Source organism: Patagioenas fasciata, chromosome Z, assembly GCF_037038585.1.
Source record: "Patagioenas fasciata isolate bPatFas1 chromosome Z, bPatFas1.hap1, whole genome shotgun sequence".
Classification (NCBI taxonomy): domain Eukaryota; kingdom Metazoa; phylum Chordata; class Aves; order Columbiformes; family Columbidae; genus Patagioenas; species Patagioenas fasciata.
In genome coordinates this window covers 30,611,235-30,631,501 of record NC_092560.1, presented here as the reverse complement: position 1 = coordinate 30,631,501, position 20,267 = coordinate 30,611,235, and the positions used below count along the sequence as shown (strand labels likewise).

The window sequence follows — 20,267 nt, the reverse complement described above, 5'->3', positions numbered from 1 at the left end:
CAAAACTCTGCTTTCTGCTGTTAAGGCATATCTAGAATAGGTGTGCCAATAGCTATTCCTGTTGAAAAAACAATGGTAACATTCTCCCTGACCTTAAGTGGAAGCAGAATTCAGTGAGCATTAACAATCACTGACTCTTACCTGGTCAAAAAATTCTGCTATTAAATCACTGTGGGAGCAAATCAGTTTAGCTGTCAGCTAACAAGTCAAGGGCTAGCGGTAGCAATGAACTAAGCAGCACCAATTCATTTGCTCTGTAAAAGGACGCTTCCAAGAAGCCAGTTGCACAGCTGATACACTGACAGAACTCTTACCGAAAGAGTCAGATGTCTCGAAACCCAGCCTTTACACAAGCAAATGTCTAGTCTACACTTTCCTAAATTTTACTAGTTCCAGTTTGCAGCTTTCTCTAATTACTGCACATATGTAAGGACAAGCACATATGTGAGTATATTGCATAGAATACCCACTGAAATTAGCATACTATCAGACTGTTCACACTTTTAAAGATACTTTTGTTATAATTACAACATACCTCTTCACACTGGTCTATAACATACTTATAGTATAGCTTAGGTAGTAGACCCCTCATCACTTCTTCCGTATTTTTATTCTTTTTGTTGGTTTGGAAATAAAATTAACAGATAGTTAAAATCTCCAAAGATGAATTAAACTTCAGAAAGCGTAACTCTGTTAATAGTACTATACAGTAAATCTATAACAGTGGAATTACACTGGCATAAAACCGCTGTGAAGCATGTGAATGCTGTGAACAGCATTGTTTCTACCTCTGTCAACATCATGAGAATCTGTGCTGGAAATACTAAACAGACAGCAGTTAATTAGGTTTATTTTTAAATGCATCTGAAGATATTCTAGTATCCAGAGATACAGGTTAATAAAGTCCATGAGAACCGCCATATCAATCTGCAGAGAGAAATAACAAGTGAAGAAAGCTTGCACTATCTGTTCCCAAGCAACTTCTGACCAGAGTTTTAATTCCATACAGTTCATGTATTCAGTTTTTCCAGTATAAAACATCCATCTGCTCAAAGACAGTATTTCTAATTTACCTTCTGTAAGCTAAAGAGGGAAAAAAAAATCCCCAATCCTTTATTGCCAAGTTAAATTACAATATTTTTGTTAGTCTTTACTGGAACTGGGATAAAGTACTCAGATTAGTTTAACCCCTAACTCCTGACAAGGATAGAAACTAGGAAGTCATCAACTCCGTTCAAATACCTTTTATATAATTAAATAATTCACTTCAAATAAAGTTGCAAAAATCAAGATGCTGGAGGAAACTCAAATTTCTGTTTAGTATTCCCTAAATAAAAACATACCTACACAATAATCAAAACATCAGCTGAAGCTATTTTAACATTAAACTTCACCACAATAATTTTGCACGTTTACACACAATTATTTTTAAGGCAATCACAGAACGGCATTGTTGTTTTGGTCCCTGTTAGAAGAGGTTGTTGTATAAATAAACTATTAAGACACTCAGACTATTCACTCATCTTTATAAACTACATCCACTACACTTGGTTTGCTTGTTTCTTTCTTTAGAAATTTGACATTTTCAAAATAAAGCAGCAGCAGAAGACTCAATCTAAAAACATACTTCTGCAAAACAGCCCCATGTTGTTTTGCTGCACAAGAAAGAGGTCACTTCTAAGTCTTATTTAACCTATTATTTTACTTTTACATGATACTATGTGACTTGGATTTCTTTAGCTGAATTCTAGAGCAGAGACCTGGCAGAGGAATAAGCTTAATTAAAAATACCTATTTTTGGTAAAAATCTCTCCCACATTCATTAGCTGTTTTGGATCAACTATGAGAACAGTCTCGAGAATAAAACATTAATATTTCTTGCTTAGTGTTTGCTGCAGTGTGGTCTCAAATAATCATGTCATCCTCAGCAAGGACAGCTTCACAAGAATTCAAGAACTCTAGCAGATTACAATTAATTTAAAATCTCGCTAGTAGAATAGGAAAATTACTCTTCCAGGCCTCTGTATTTAAAACAAAATCTTAATTTACAATATTAACTGTGTTATCATTGACCTAATCCAAATCCCACTGTGGTACATGCTTTCCTCTCCTTTATGCCTCCATCCTCAAAACAGTGAAAAATGTTCTGCAAGCAGCATGCCAGCAGTGGAGAACATCTTAGCACAAATAATGTCTTCATCATCTTTGATGCAACTTTGAAAGTGGAGTATTACACTGTTGATGACAGAACATGCTTCAGATTCAGTTGCATTTAATTTAGATAGACATATGGATTATAAGCGAGGGGTTTTTTTAGATTTTCTTTTGTTTTTTACGTTCAAGAGCATTTGCCCGTAAGTGATGCAATAACCAGAGAATCAGTTCAAAGCTCAGTGAGCGTACCCCACCCCATGAAACATCAGGGCTGGTACTGAGCTCAGTCATGAAGGCATGGAAATGAACATAATACCAGGGTGTGGGCCGTAATCTTCATGCTTCATTGTACAACATGTGGGCCAAAAGAAGAAACTACACAGTAACGACAGCACTGAAAAAGCCTTTTAAGGGTTTGAAACAGCCTGTCAGTGCTTTAAATAGTAATAGTTTGAAACAAAAAGTGTAATACAATGCAGAGGATTCTATTTTTTTAACATTCGCTGTCATGCCAGCTCCAGTGAAAGAGACAACAATGTTGTGATGTCTTCTGAATTCAACGCCACGATTCTTAAAGGAAAAAAAATAAAAACAGTATTGAGGAGACCAGGTAGATAAGCATTTTCCCCTGTTATTAATTTTTAAGACTGGTTTGGTGCAATCCACTATGCATGAACTGCTTTCTAATGCAATTATATCTTGTCCATACATTGTCTTCTTCTACACACTTTTTGTGAATCTGAATCCACCACAAGGCCTGTGAAATGCTTAGAGAACACAGCGCAGATGATATTGAGAGACTTATATTCCTTATGAGTATAAAAAGGATGGAACAAATAAATAATGCTGTCTTTCTAATTTGGAGGATACCTACAGTTCTATTTACTGTTTTAAAACGCCACAACTGTACAAATTTTCTATGTACAGGGAGAAGCATAAAGGGAAAATAGAACAGTACAAGGGATTTGGATCAAAGACAGAAAATCATAAATTCACTTAAGTGTATAAAGGAACTCTTATTCTCTTCAGAAAAATGAAGCCAGGTTCATATTAAATAATCAGGGTGCAAGAGAACTTCCATTGTACAGAAAATATCTATGAGGTGAACCATTTTACTGACCTGTTGTAATGCAGTATTAGAGAATGCCAGTAGCTGAAACCATGGCATATTTCTGTAATGAGTCTATTTAAGGAAGAACACTAGAGAAAAAAGGAGCACTAAGGACAGCAGAAGTAACTAAAGCTGGGCTGTATCAGCACTTCACCTTCTCTTTCTAAGGGTGGGAAAGCAGAAGACTTACCATCTCTCTCCCTGCAACAGCCTGAGCAGATAGGAAAACACATTAAATACAGACCATATTTTTACTGTCTGCAGCCTGCAATTTAGGATAGAGAATTTAAATATTCTCTTTTTTTGTTCTGTCAGATAACACTAACACTGCACATTGCTATTTCAAAAAAAAGCAGCAGCTATTTATATCCCATGGCTAAGAAGTCAAAGGTACATACATGCTCATATTTTCAGATTTGAGTGTGCAATTTGCCTAAAAATATGACTTTATTTCCACTCTAGCTGTGCAAGGTCCACTCAGAGTTTTTTCCATGTAGAGCAATATGCTTATATGAACACCTTGTTAGTCTGAAGGTCACTTTACATATGTTTTTGAAGATGTGGGAAAAGATCAAACCACAGTGAACATCTATCACTTACAGTAGTCTCTGCAGTTCAGTGCGCTAGCACACCTTGATCCTGTTCACACAGCATTTAGGAGGGCTGAGGCAGGGCTTTTAGAACAACTGAAGATGCATATATCTAAGAGCAACCATCTTGAGTGTGGATATTCCTAGGCATGTAGGTGCCCAGCCTCCACCCAACTGAATGGGAACTGGATGCTGAAATGCCTGTGAGGACCTGGGACCTTGACCATCCTGCCTCCTGCTTACTTGTTTTCTCTCCAGCTCCCTCTGGTGTCCTCAACAACCTATTTTCATCAACTCACTATACTGCAGTACTGAGTTTGCAACAAGGCAGTAGGTGCTACATAGGCATCCCCCATGTCCCTGGACACACTGCATAGTTGCATTCATAAGCCGTGCAGGAAACTTACAGAGCAGCTGAATTGGCACTCAGTGGTTTCCAAGATCAGAACTAGGTCTTCAGAAAACACTTCAGAAACAGTAACCTTTCACTAGCCTTAGCTGGCACCAAGGATGGTTACTCAAAGGGAAGATTAATGGAGCACTAGCATAGCCTTTTGTGAGAAGCCATAAATAAGATGAAAATGCTCAAGAAAAACATTACTTTACAACTAAATGTGAAGGCATTCATTCAGAGAGGAAAAAAAAAAACATATATATATATGCATATATATAAAGCTTCCTCTGAAATAATTAAACTGGTCGGGAGCACTGCCTCCACAGTCTCATCGATTTGCAATTGCTAATGTAAAAAAAAATTAAAAAAAAATCATACTCACCATCTCCAGGCACTGACATGAAATGAGCATCAACCCGTTTTTCATCCTCTCCATACTCATTCTTTGCCAGTAAGGTATAAGCACCATTATTCAGGTGGGTAGGATTGTCCAGCTGGAGGCAGCCATGGTATTCACTTTGATTGATAACATGTATTTTAGTACAGATGTATTCAGACTCATTCAGTATAGCCCCTTCATAGAACCACTGTAATGTGGGCTTAGGGTTCCCTTTCACAGTGAATGGAATACACCAGTGATGGTCCGGGGTTGGAGATTCAATAAATGTGATATTTGGTGCAACTATATTGGAAAAAAAGAGTGAAGAACATCAGAATATTCTGAACATGTCTCTCCTTCCTTCCCCCTCTCCCCCCAGAGTTATCAGGGAAGTATTTTTCATTTGTCAGTACAAAAGTATGTTATTAGCAGGAATCATACCTATTTGGAAGATACTCACACAGGAACCCACCTGCTCTGCCTAGGGTAAAGTGCTCACAACTGAAATGAAGCTGTTCTTCAGAAAGAAACAAAGCAAACTAGTTTCAGACAAAGACTGAGCACCTGTTAAATCACTTAAACCCTGTAAGATGTGGGAAGCTCAGTTACTGGATCACTAAGAAGGGGGAGAGAGACATTTTAGCTCTGCTGAAAAATGGTGCAGAGGAGTGCTGAAGGAACACAACAGTATTGAAAATATTTAAAAGTTGGCCAAAAGCAAGTAGTACTGGAAATATATTCAGCTAGGAATCCAAACTTTCAGACAATTTTCTCCACAGAGTCAAAGCCAGAACAGATGACTTAATTCCCTAGATTCTTCCGTCACGGAAAGACGATTTTTTACTATACTTTTTCTTATTCTCTGTACAGACCTGCTAAATGCCTCAAGTTTACCAACTTGTGCTGTTGCCCTCAGGAAATTTTCCAACACCTTGCCCATTATTTCACTATTGGGAAATTTTCCTTGATACTTATTCTTAACTGCATCCAATTTCATCTACTTACACTCCCTTTTATCACTCATAACAGTGCCAAGCTCAGAATCTCATTTACACTGTTCAAACATTTCTACTTTATGTCCCTTCATGTAGCTATTATATATCCAATTTCAACCTACAAACCTACATCTACAGTGATTTTTCTAGTTTATTCTGTCATGAGCACATGCTGAACAAAATTTGCCATCTACAAAGTGTTCCATTCCCATCTTCAATTAAATAGAGAGTTTCAACTTGTGAAAACACACTGTCTAGTTCACACCAAATTATATCAGGCTGCATCTTAGAACTAAGAAACCAGTGCCTCTATACTACACGTCCTTTCCCCCTCCCTTGGCCCTGACAAATAAGTATATTATTCAAAGCTATGGCAAATAAATTTACATCTGGCAGTATGAATGTTCCAGATGTGTTATTTTTTGAACACAGCAGTTGTTGCTTTAGATAATAAGAATTTAAACATTTGTAGTCTCTTATAATTAATTCTACAAGCCTATTGATGTGTTCACACTTAATTCCTAAGACAGTGTGTATGCACATGCACACCATTACAAACCTTCCCACACTCACGGTGCCATTGAGTATTTTGGGTTTCAGACATTTACTTGCAGATTGTTCTAACTGGAAGATAAAGCATTTAGAAAAACATTTTTTTTCAGAACGCAGGGCTGAAAAAGACAAATACAAATGCTGGTTGGGCTACTCCCAGCGTTAACTGCAGTAGATAGTTCACATGCCTTAAGGGTTTTTGTTCCAAAAATTATTTATACCCAGAAGAGTTGCTACCAATGCAGTTTGGCCTTGGGAGCTGTACAGAGGCCTGCATACGTACAAAATACCGTGAGCTCGGCAGAGACCTGGTCCTCTCCCACAATGTTCTCTGCTACGCAGGAAATCCACAGTCCGCTGTCCATGGATGAAACATTCTTTATGGTTAGTGAGGCAGGGTTCTTACTTGTGTCACTCTGCAAGCGATCAGAAAAACATGTAGGTATCAAACACAGCATAAAGAACACAGAGAGAGGCAATCACTGGCCACAGCTGAATGGCATTTTTCATTTTCCCTCCCTTTTTGCTGTATTAGTCCACAATTAACCAGAGCCTTACTTCAGTGTGTTATCCACACACAAAACACCTACAGAACCAGTTGTAACCATCAGTGAAAGCAGATTTAAAGTTCCAAAAGTCCTGCTACAAACACTGCGCTCATTTTTCTGTCCTGTCACTTTCAGTTTCTGCCATTTTCTTAAATGCTTCTTCCCCTCCACACAATGTTTTTTTTCTCAACCCATACCCTTGCTCATATCTCTCTTCCACTTCATGACTGATTTTCATGGTCTATCTCTGCTCGCCTTCAATTTTTTATTCCCTCATATATTCTGTTCAAACCTTGCTCTGCTCTTCCTTTTTGTCTCTTTTCTTTGTAGTTAGGCTTTACGTCTCTTCCACTGCTGCCTTCTAAGCTATACAGTACCCTGACAACGTGTCTTTTCTCTCCTCATTAGCCAAACTTCTTTTAAAAGCTTCTTTTTTCATGAAACTTTTCACAACAAATCACTACCTAAGCTACTGCTTAAGTACTGGTTTATGTGTTTCAGCACAGGCAAATTAAGGTAAGATTTATGATTCTTAGGTATTTTGATCCTTATGGCTCTTAGAAAGCTCAGTGGCTATTTATAGCCTCAAATGCCATATTGAATATGCAGCTATGCACCACTGAAGAAAGCAAATAGGGCTGAATTTAAAAAGAAAAAAAAAAAGGCTGTTAAAAACACTGGTTTTCTTAAATAAGATCCTTCATATGATCCCCAAATAATTACTCTTTCCATACTTTCATCTTTCATAAAATGCAACACTATTTTCTTTAAAAGGAACCAAAACACATTAAGAAAATAAACAATAATACTTAAGTACTTATCTTAGGGTACACATACACTTCAGTGCTGCACAGAACACAAACAAATAACACACTGCATCTGTAACACCACAGTGACTTTCCATGTCAGTCAAGGGGCACAGGCAGGAACGCTCCTGCATACAGTCCTGTTGGACCAGAATTTTGAACCTCAAGGTGCACATTTACTCCACTGACGTTAAATGTCCCTTTGATTCCAGTGTGACACTAGGGGAACTCTCAGGGGTGAGCAGTGCCCAAAGCTGGACTGGAAGCAGAGAGGCTCAATCACAGGCTTGGGGCTGAAAGCTAGAGCAAGATAAATCTAACCAACATCAATCCGATTATACAGCAGCACAGAAAGCGAGGGCATACAATTAACTTTGAGGGACTAAAGTTTATTATAGCTTTAACCCTTGTTAATGTCTCTCCTTGTAAAAGAGGAGAGAAAACAGGCAAAAGCAGCACAGGAGGTGAAGAAAGGGGAGGTGGAAACTAAGATACAGGAGTGAGAGAAAGGAAACCAAACACAACACTCACAGAAAAGGGAAGGACAGTTGTGAATGGCAAATGAGGTTTAAAAGGCACTCATTCTTCTGCTACTGAAAAGACTACTGTGCTTCACAGCCAAGGCTGTATCTAGCTTATATTATGAGCCCCTCTGAAATCTCAAGATGAAGTTATGCCAAGACAGAATATTTCTGGAAAGCTTGAAGAAAACTGACCATGGCATTTCAGAGGAGGGTTAAAAAATTAGGCGATCTCACTTTTTGAACAGCATCTTACATTCGCTTTGGCACATAACTCACACACACACACACACAGAAAAGCAAAATAAAAAAGGAAAAAAGGGAAAAGACAACTTGGCATAGGTTCCCCAAACTGTTTTAATTTGTTCTTTATGATGACTGATGCATCTGGATAGTTTTACAGATTAAATTTTAAAAATAAAACTATGTATCTCTGCAGAGCTCTTCCTTAGGAGACCTGAAAGACAGGCTACTCAAAATCTATATAGACCCGATAGAATGTCCTCAAGGAACAAAGTGCAAAAGCTACGGAAGGCCAGTGGTGCTGTCTCTTCCACACTCTAGGAGCAATCCTGGAAGTCCACACCCTCCAGTTTGTACAGACCAAAGAGCTTTACATGGTCTGCACCATCATAAACGTAGGAAAGTCAGTGCCATAAAGTTGTAAATAACAGAGGGTCTTGCCCACTGTATAAATAATGGCAATTTAAGAGGTCAGTTGCTGCATGTTGAAGATCTGATCATACGCCTCTCCTTAATAACACTTCCATTAGAAATAACTTAATCATTCTGTCTCCAGTGTGCACACAGTCTAAGGTAGGGACACAGAATACAAAGATCTCAGAAAACAAAATTCCCTCTGCCCACATGATTTTATTGAGGACACATCTTCATGCTTCATTAAAAAAAAATGCCATTCTTTTTAGTAAAATCTTCATTTCTATTTCCAAGGCTCCCTGTTGTTACTTTGTTTGTTGAAGGAAAATTAAACAAGTCACAAAATAATATTTACAACCAAATTCCACCACAACAAGCTTTTGGCATGAAAACATAATAAAACTAAAGACACAAAGCTTTTTTTCATTATTAGAGTAGATTAGATGTACTCTCTGTATGCAGGTATCAGTGAAAATGAGAAAGCCCTTGTGTTTCAGTATCCTGATTCACCATATTAGGTCCAAAAAAATTGCAGTGCTCTCATTTACAAGTGAACATCCAAACACCAGAATGCAAATCAGGGTCTCAAGGAGAGAATGTCTGCTGTTCTCCAAAAACACTGCAGCAGTCATCCTCAGTTGAAAGTAACTCAAAAACAAATGTAAACCCAACACTAATTTTCTATTTCATTTTTTTAATACAAAGCTAACTGAAGTTGGACATGAACCTTCATTCCATCCTTCAGCAGATATCACCTGTCTCTGAATTGCCACATATTTGAATATAAAACTCACCTCATGGTTTGAAACAAGATTAGTGAGCACCCAGGACACATTAGGGGGTGGCCCGCCGGTAGTATCACAGTACAATGTGATGCTCTTTCCTTCCACCACGGTGATGTTGTAATTGCTTAAGTTTGCTGAGGGCAAGTCTATGATAGAAACAACAACAACAACAAAAACCCACATGTATTTGTATTTGACAGAAACAGACATCACTCAATTCTAAGCAAGCTGTATAAATGCAAGCAAAAACACCACTAAATCAAGTATTCACTGTGGTCAGTTACTATTCAGTCAGGGAGTACAAAGCACGTCTTTGGAAACATATAACTAGTCTTTACACTGCTATTTGGCATTTTTCTGTGCCTTCTCTGCTTCACATCTAAGAAAACACTACTGCATGTGGAAATACATTAAACTAATTATATAAGGAAGCGGTTCAGATGGGCAAAAAGAAGTTATCCCAACTTCAGTTTTTAACTTCAAAATGAAAAAATCCCCTTCCGTTATTCTTTAAAACAAGAAATTTAATCCTTGTCATCGTAACAGCTGCAAAGAAACCTCTATTTTCCATGAACTGACATAGTGGTGTTCTCACTGTTCTCCACTGTTCTCCCTTTAGCTCCCAGTATCACAGGAGATCGCAGCCCTCCCTCTCATACGGAGACACAGTTCACAGAGAGCAGGGCAAGACCTAGAACTTTAGTACAAAGTGCAGGAAACAGAGGACCGAACAAATCAAGCCAGAGGGGTGAATGGACAGAAGAGAAGGTTGGCAATTGCACAGAGTTGCTACCCAAGGCACCTCAGCAGAATCTGCTATTACCCTCAGAAAACCAGAAAAGCAGTGAGACAGTACCAGTCACCAGGAAACAAGCCCTGATTTTGCAAGAATCAGGACTCCCCCTCCATCTCACAGACCTGTAAGTCACTCTATATCTCATTCTTCAGCAACCAAAGCAATGGGAGCTTCCCAAAGAGTAAATATATGTTGGATGCTTACAAAAACAAAAGCAGTCATAGACTGACCCTCTTATTAAATAATCCCAGGAATTCAACAGACTTCAAGCACAGAGGACCTCACATTTCATATTTATTTACACACTAAATAATTATGCAACATGCTAGAAATATCACATCTTTCTTAAAAATATACTGTATCGTTATTTGGAACTGCTGTACTCTCTAAAAAGCTCTGGCCTCCTTTATGAGGCATTTCTCATCAACTGTTCCAGACAAGTTTTACTTGCACTTTATCATCTCAAAAAATGAAGTCTATCTGCTGTGCTGGATATGTATGCATGATCTTGCAAAGTCTTTTTCTGAAACAACAGTTCTCTTTTTTCTTTTTTTTTTAATTTTGTTTGGTTTTGGTTTTTAGTTAAGAGTACTGTAGTTTCATCATGGACTTGCAGATACAGACATTTAGCGGACTTTTTTGCCTATGTAAAAAGTCCTATACAAACAACTAGCCACCAAGTAAGTGTGAACACATCATTACGTTTGCCAGAACTTCAACAGAAGCTATAGGTATTGGAAATCTCCCTTTAAATCTAATTAGTTCAATAAAAATTAAATGAGAGGAAGTAATACAAAATAGAAGACAATTTTCCAGACAATGCTTTCTTGCCTAATAAGATTTGAAGATCAGCACAAGTATACAGTAACTGCTTCTACCAGTGCTTTAAGTAGTGCTGTAATATGATTCCTGTTATAGGCACCATGGATTTCTTCTATTATGTTCACTTTATAAATCATATGTTGAAGTTTATTGAGACAGAGCTGGACAGTTTGTACGCTTTGATGCAGTAATCTGTTAGCGAAGGTAGCCATCTGCTCTTGCCTGCTGTGAATTCAAATCTCAGCAGTGTCTGTCAACTTGCTGGGCAGGAAATAAAACTAATCTTAGGGAACATTTGGATATTAATTATGCTGGTTAGGGAACGAGGAACGAAGTAATGAGATCATTTGCTTTATAAAGTTACACTTCCACACCACCTCTGAAAACCATTCCAACTACTCTTCCCAGACCTGAACATGCAAAGAGATTAAAGCTTCCCCACTCCTTACTGGCCCTAGCACCTGGGACAAGGTCCACACAACAGATTAGCCTTTCGCAGTTCAAGCCTGCACAGTTCCTACTAACACATCATTTCACATTAAACCTCTCACGTAACCAAAATAAAAACAACTTTGGTCCCTTAGAGCCCTCTCTTAACAACTGTTAAGTTCTGAGACAACTTCTTCCTGCAGTGTGTTTATTTAAAAGATAGGCAACTGAAGTTTAGTTCCTCTGGTACTGGTTCTGGTTCCCACTCAGAATTAGATCTGGTTCTGTTTTGGTTTTTTGTTTTGTTTTGTTTTTGCAAAAGTCTCCACATCTCATATTAGTGCTATATCTCTGAAGAAAACAGCTACGCCATGCTTGTATCCTGCGAGGGGGTTGTAAGAAAACAGTGCTTACTATTCTATAGATTCCTAAAGTTACACTAAAAACCAGTTGCAAGACCTGGCAGAAAACATTGCAGCAAAAAAAGTAGGAGTGGAGTGGAGTGGAGTGGAGTGGAGTGGAATGAGAATAGAATAAGAATAAGAATAAGAATAAGAATAAGAATAAGAATAAGAATAGGAATAGGAATAGGAATAGGAATAGGAATAGGAATGGAATGGAATGGAATGGAATGGAATGGAATGGAATGGAATGGAATGGAATGGAATGGAATGGAATGGAATGGAATGGAATAGAATAGAATAGAATAGAATAGAATAGAATAGAATAGAATAGAATAGAATAGAATAGAATAGAATAGAATAGAATAGAATAGAATAGAATAGAATAGAATAGAATAGAATAGAATAGAATAGAATAGAATAGAATAGAATAGAATAGAATAGAATAACAACTAGAGTAGAGTAGAGTAGAGTAGAGTAGAGTAGAGTAGAGTAGAGTAGAGTAGAGTAGAGTAGAGTAGAGTAGAGTAGATCACATTATTATGTGTGTTTTCTTCTCCTCCCTTTCCTAGTCATGAGATGTGGGTGGGAAACACATACAAGAATTGCCTTGAGACTCATTTTTTCTGGTTGGATATCCTGAATTAGTGAACTTTAGCTGCAAGGTCATTTTGGCTTTTACTTCCAGTGGTAACCAGACTGCTTCACAGCAGAACACACACTAGTTGAGAAGTGGCTGTGTTTGGAAAAAGCAAACAGTAGCATAAAACCTCGTAACCAGAAAATGTGATACACTGGACTCAAGCAACAGAGCAATAAGACTAAGCAGCAAAACTTGTACTGAAAAATACCTGTATTTAAAAAAACAGAATTCACCCTAACAGACATATATGCTCAGTATGTATGCTCAGTGTAGTGCGACACCATTTATACAAGTCAGTAGCATTTTGACACCTACACAATTAGAAAGACAGCCAACCATGCTGCATTTACTCCTGACTTAATTTAGCTAAATACAGTGTTACAGATGTCTATCTCTTCTCTTGATATGGATGTACATTTTAAAGGCCTTTGTACACAGTAATTGAAACAAGCCATCAGACAACAGGTTCAAATACTTTTGTATACTGCCAGCATAGTAACTTTAGACTGTAGTGTAAGAGCCCATGCAAGGTAGACATGACATCATCTTTCCACAAGTCTCATCTTGATATCTCTCAAAGATTACCCTGTGCCCCAAAGCCTGAAACACAGTATCTCTCTCAAAATTTCATGGCATTAATTATTATAATTCTGGATACCAGCAATAACCCTGCTAGTATCCGATTTCTTTTTTAACTTAGCTATATTCTTGGCTTTAATATCCTTCTGCAGCAATGAATTTCACAGACATTCTGTCTAGGTTGTATGAAAGAGTCATTCCCTTTTATCAGTTCTGAAATTTGTCTGTGACATTCAAATTCATTGAGTGCTCTCCTGTTCTGACAGGATGAAGAAAGGAGAGTTTTTGAATGATCTTCTTAAGACCACTCTGTTTTATTTCATTTTCTCAAGTCCCCTTTCTTCTCAATAACCTATCCAAAGCTTTTCAGAGTCTACAAAAACGGGAGGACAGAACCTGCTACTGAGAATTTTACACTGTAATGTAGAGTGTTACACAGTTCAATAGATGAAAACATACACTAAAAATCATGTGTTTCATTAGGTATGGGTGTGTAACAGCTATGTTATTTCATGACATACAGAATATCTGTTCTCATATTCAAACCAGTAACACTTTATCCCTGGAAATAGGCAGCTCTGGATCAGAATAAGCAGTCACTTCCCTCACCATGGCACAACTGGACACAATAGAGACAAGCAGGAGGAATTCATTTGTGTCGGATGAGTCTCTCCAAACATCATCTCATGCTTTAGAAGGACCAAACCCTCCTTTAAGTAAGGGGCAACTATTTACCTTCATAGACCATCACTAGTGCAAAACAATGGCCCAACGCCATCAGACAGTGGAACTATTAAGCATCAGTAGGGAATGACTCATATCTTCACTGTGTACAGCTGTGTCTTCAGCAATCACAAACCCAAAAACTTGGGATTAAATTTTCAAAGGTTGCTACAGCATTTGTCTACACAATTGTCAATGGAAACTAATAAAAACTAATAACAAGAATGTGCCTAAATTCACGGAATCACAGAATGGTTGGGGTTGGAATGGACTGCCGGACATCATCTAGACCAACCCACTGGTTAAAGCAGGTTCACCTCCAGTAGACTGCACAGAAATGTGTCCAGGTGGGTTTTGAATGTCTCCAGAGAAGGAGACTCCACAAACTCTCTGGGCAGCCTGTTCCAGTGTTCCAGCACCCTCGAAGTAAAGAAGTTTCTTCTCATATTCAGACGGAACCTCCTTTGCTTCAGTTTGTGTCTGTTGCCCCTCATTCTGTCACTTGGCACGACCAAAAAGAGTCTGGTCCCATCCTCTTGACATCCACCCTCTAGATATTTGTAAGCATTAATAAGATCCCCTCAGAGGATAGCAGTAGTAAGTAGCGCCTAGAGGGCTTTCAAAGTCTTCATGCTGCTACTTACTATGTTCTACGGAAAACTTTAACTAGCCTTGGTAGAGCCAGACTGCCACTATATGTCAAAATAAGGATATAACCTAATTAAGAAATAACTGAGTATTAATACAAACTCTGTAACTCAACTCTCAGCACCAACGCTCTACCCAATAAACTACAACAACTTTTAGAAGAAGGTCTTAAACAAGGAGAAAAGAAGCCACCATTACATCCAAGATGTTGTTTCACTGGTTAACTATCTTCACAGTTACAAAATTTTTTACAAAATTATTTCCAGATTGACTTTTTCAGCTTCAACTTTCATCTGTTTGGTTCTGGGATTTGTTCAGCTGCTCAAAAGCCTTCACCAAAAAATTCTCTCAATATGGTCAATTAGCCTCACTAATACCTAAGAAATGACATGATGAAGAAATAAGCTCCTAAGAGAATATCTTAAACCCAATATTGCATTCATTTATGCCATCCTTTGTAAAGCAAGTCCCTGATTTTCATTGGCCTGTCAGCAAACTCTCAGGAGTCTAGACATGATGCAGTGTCACTAAATGGTTTTACTGCAGCCCATGACAACTCTTTTTTGCTTCACGCATTTTTGCAGGTCAACCTGTCAAATTGTCAGTTTTTTTCTCAAAACTAGCGAACTGCATCTGAATTTTAATAAGGTGATTTTAATCTTTACCTGAAATCCTTTATCTTCTTTTAAATAAATATATCAGACCAAAAATGATTAAATTAATACTGAGTCAGCAACCATCTATCAAACTGAACCATGTAAAGGCAGACTACCAGAACCATTGATTTATAACATATCCTCTGTAATTCGTAAGATACAGTGGCCCAAATCCAGTCTGCTTGTCCCGCATAAGGTTTCAATACAGTTCACGGTTCTTGGCTCCCCTGGTTTTGCTTTTTCTCTCTGGGGAGAAAACACACAACTAACTACAGCACTACAGTACAGCTTCTTAACACCCACCCCTTGTACTGTCTGAAGCCTGAAAACAGGATGGTTGACAATGCAATTTGTTAAGAACTGTGCACATTTCAGAGGCCTTACTGGCTCCAAACGGGTTGTATCAATGTAAAAAGTTAAAAAAAAACAGTTTTCTTACATAGTTCTATTAAAATTTTGCCTTGTTTGAAAATACAGGAATGTGTTACAAATTCCAAAGATCTTTTCCTATGGGCTTTTGTAGATTTAAAAAAACAAAGCAAAAAACTTTCTACCAATTCTAGCTACAAAGCTAACAGCTGTTGGATATGATTTACCTCCTGTGTTTCACTTAGCAACTGTCTGCAGCCAAGAAGTTCTGAGCCAAATTTCAGCCATGGCCTAAGTGGGCATGTTTCCACAGAAGTCTGCAGAACAACAGGGCTAAAAACTAGCCTGGCTGCATCTTTAGAGCACTATGAACAGGATATGCCAAAAGCTTACATGCAAAAGATGAATTAAAGAAACATAAACCATTGTTTCCATTTCCTATTGTATAACAACCACAAAATCCAAATGTCCAATCCGTAGGGATAATTGCAGAAATCTCGCAGAAGTTACTCCAAGATGACAATCAGAACCATATTCAATGAAAATGAAAAAATGTTAGGCAAATAAAATACAGAATTAGCAGAAATGAGGAACACCTAAAAATATATAATATCTCACTGCTCTAACAACCAGACACTAGTCTCCGTTTCTTCACTCCAACTTTGCCATCATGCACAGCAAAACTTCAAATTTCCCTTGTATTAAAAAGGGACTAATCTGAAAAGTATAAGGGGGAAAGAGGAGGAGGAATCCTGGATTATGATCCTTTTGCCCAGCATATTTCCATACACTGCCCATTGAGTGCTGAAGTAAAGAAACTGTCCCACATAAAAATGTCTTCAATATTTCAGAAGAGTATATAGCCATTGAATAGAGCACTGCATAACCACTGAATAGAGATACGGTCACCGTGTGGCACAGCCGATCTTGATGGGTGTTTTCCACAATGACCATGGTCTTTTGCACAGGTCTGAAAGGGTTAAACTCAAATAGTCTCAAACAATGTACAGGTTGGTGGTGAGGACATCCCCAAAGCTGTATTTTAGATTCCTGAACTGAAGTTGAACCCAGAGATTGATGACAAAATCTCCTCCTGTAATCACTGTTTTTTTTTTCCTAACCCAGAAAAAAACACCACCACCACCTTTCCCCACCAACCCAGAAAAAAAAAAAAAGAAAAAAACCCCACAAAACAAAAAAACACACCACACAGGTCTTGTTATGTCCTTTTGAAAGGAAAAGCACAAATTCCTACCCTTGGGAAAGGCTGAGTCCAAACGTAAAGGCTCTTTGCCAAAGCCCTGAGGAGAGTCGTTCAGACCAGAGTTTAGGACTTTCCCATGCCTCCAGTATTTCCTGATGACCAGTTGGAAGGCATATGCACACTGTACAAGCATATTTTAGACTTCTTCTTGCTAGATGTGCTTGCTGTTTCAGCATGCCTTCTTAAAAGACCAACTCTCATTTTCTTACTGCACCAGATGTGACTCTCAGAACACTCACCTCGTTAGCCTATGGAGGAACATCTTTCTGTTGAGAAGCAGAATGAGTGGTACAGCAGCTCATAGAGCCACCCAAATATTTTACAATACTAAGAAAAAACTGCCTTCAATCATGACACATTGTCACATTCATGACACATGATTGTCACATTCAGCTGGGAACCTTTACAGAAAATAATCGAACAAGTATGGCCTCTGCTGGAAGATCACGAGTCTTTAAAGTATGCTTTCCCTGAGACAATACACCCTTAATTTGCCTTTAAACACTCCAGCAGTCCCTGCTTAGGTGAAGTTATCACTAGAAGCGAACTTCTGTAAGTAGAGTGATTGTGTGCTGCAGCAAAGACCACAAAACTTGCTAACTCATCTTCATGATTACAGCAGCGAACACAACCTCCGCAGAACTGTCATCCCATCCAGGCCTTCAAATGCCATCATGAATGCCATGCAGGCAAAAAACACCAACAGCTGCGCACAAGAACAAATTCACTTGGACAGCAAGCCATCTTCTGCAGTCAACCTTCACAGAAGCTTTGAAGGTTGCTGCTGACATTTCAAACCAGATGAAGGGCTTATATTTCCAAGGCTTATATCAGCTCCTTAACTTCTGCCCAGGACTTGTCTCTTAAGGTCCCTAGGACAGGCACCTAAAAAGCTGGAATAATGAAAATTGTGTTTATTAAGTTTGGAGAATTCCAACTCAACTTTGGAGCAACAGTGAAACCCTATTACTGTCAAAACTCTTCTAATTTTTCATGCAGCCCATGATCACAGATAAGAAAAATAAGAACAGTTTGCCACCACACATTATGCATAACATGTAGTTCTTTAGCCAAAATAAACAATACAGGGTAGAGAGCCCAAGAATATTCTGAAAGGTAAACATAGGGAATGTTTCAGGCTTTTTTTAAACTCACTTCATTCTGCCTGTAATGTTCTCCTTCTGATAGTCTTATCTGTGAAGTCTGGCTGATAATGGAAAAAAATGTCAACACCCACTGGATTATTCCTTTGCTTGTGATTTTAGACTGTACTGTGATAGCCTGCATTGTACTGTGATAGCCTAAGATCTAATGCTTATTTTATTGACTAACTAATACAACAAATCTTTTCAGTAAATTCAAAGAAATAAACACGTCAATACTTCAGTTTGCCTTTTACTCCTCTTTAGAATTTATAACCACCTACCTCCAGCCTGATACTACCATTTACTTATTTACCTCCAGGACAAAAATCTATCACCAGAAAGAGGCTGAAAGGAAGCCAGATCCAGTCCAGTTCATCCATAGTCATCTGAACAATTGCCCATAAAAATTCATGGCTTTCTCAACCAAGCAAGAAATAGGCAATCCATCTCTTTAGGCTGTAATTCTACATTACTACATTTTCTAACATTTTGTCATTCATACAAGAACCAGCACAAAGAGCAACACTACAGTACTTCATGCGCAAGGGAAGAGATAGACAATAAATGTTAGCATGCAAAAAAATCTCACAGTTTTCAGATCAGACATTTCTGTTGACTGGCTGTGTATGTAAACAGTCAGTCTGAACATATTAATACATTTATTATACATACAACAAATTAGTACATGAGACTAATGTGCCACTTTGTTCAGCAGACTTTAGCTAGCACTCATGACCAATGACAAGAAGGACAACATCTTCAGAAACAATGGATGATAAATAAGCATACAAACCTGGGAAAGTAAGCAAAATTGAAAGTCAGATCAAGCACCACACCAGCATACATAAAAAAATCTGATTAACTAAATTGGCCATATAAGGCAAAATGCCATTACCAGACTGAGATCCAGAGCAACAAAAAACCTACACGGGCCTGCAGAGACAACTGTAGAAGCCAAGCCCCTCCCAAATATACCATAAGAAAAAAACCTTATTTCGGTATCAGTGAGTTCAACGATAGCAGCTGAATAACTGATTGTCCATCAGTGGGAGCAACCAATATCTTAACCACCACTACCAAAGACATGGGTCTTCCTCCTTGGCATGCAGTTATCTCCAAGTGATCTGCAGAGCGACAGAGTTCTGAGTGATCTTACCCCAGGCACAGGACATGCCTCACTCCCAAGAATTTAATACACCAGTGGCAACTGTCACCAGAGCTTACAGAACTAGTAATAGGAACAAAGTGTTTACTTATTTAGCTCTCTTTCTTGGTTTTTCTAATGCTATTTATCAGACAGAAACAAAGGAAAAAAAAGTGGATGGCCGAAGTGGTGATGCTGTCCATGTTGTACAGACAACCAGCAAATGCTGTGAAAATGGCAAAACTAAACAAAACCACTCCTCCACACAGAAGGCTCTACTAATACTACCATGGCAGACGCAACTTAAAATTTAACATAGCCATTAAGTGTGAATTTAAAACTTAAAAAGAATCTGACAATTTTCATCACACATAAATACATTTCAAATGCAGTTGAAAAAATAATTCTGCAAACATTGTAACAATTTATTGACTTTTAATATTGCAGCTGGAAAAGATCTTCTAGATAGTGAACATACCCAACTTTAAACCTCAAGGAAAGAAATCACAAAGCTGATGGCATCTAAATTGCAACCAGCCTTTAATCAGCACATTAATAAACACTTCCACCATATAAACAATAAGTAAAGTACCACAGAACTTCACTAATTTTCACATCAATTATCTACAAACCAAAGCCTCATTATCAAAAAAACACAGTGGCCCCTTCCAACTTCCCAGCAAGAGATTTATTAGCAGCACAGAGTAGTGAGACAGCCTGTTACCAAGACATTTACCACATACTGTACAGGCCACTTACTATAATATTATGAAGTAATTAATAACACCTGCACACAAAGAAGAAAGCATGCTTGCTTAGTTTCTAAATAAAAAAAAATATATAACAAACCAGAGAGATGGGATGAAACAATTTCATTAGCAGAGAAAATTAGAATATGTTTTATTAACAAAATACGAAGGCCTGCATGCTCAGAAATGTCTCTCTATATCAAAAGAAACTAACGAGATCACGTAGTTGACAGGGAAAAAAGTTCACAAACAAAGTCAAAAGCTGAATTCTTCTTCTATTTCAGTTCTACCTGTTAGCCTCTTAGAAAGCTCTGGAAATGAAATAAACCAGCTTCATTATTGGTTTTTTTTTTTTTTTAAATTAAGTATTGTTCTTTTAAACATAGAAAAATATTTGCAGAGATACT

General features: G+C 38.0%; 1 protein-coding gene across 9 annotated transcripts in view; it reads right to left on the bottom strand.

The window, feature by feature from the left end:
• Positions 1–20,267, bottom strand: part of NTRK2 (neurotrophic receptor tyrosine kinase 2) — a 210,038-nt gene that overhangs the window by 157,589 nt on the left and 32,182 nt on the right. For all 9 annotated transcript variants that reach the window (XM_071802800.1, XM_071802804.1, XM_065860511.2 and 6 more), the window contains exons 6-8: positions 9,502–9,638; positions 6,459–6,591; positions 4,632–4,931 (exon numbers count right to left, since the gene is read on the bottom strand). In XM_071802800.1, coding sequence (XP_071658901.1) covers positions 4,632–4,931; positions 6,459–6,591; positions 9,502–9,638 — 570 coding nt within the window. The remainder of the gene's footprint in view (positions 1–4,631; positions 4,932–6,458; positions 6,592–9,501; positions 9,639–20,267) is intronic.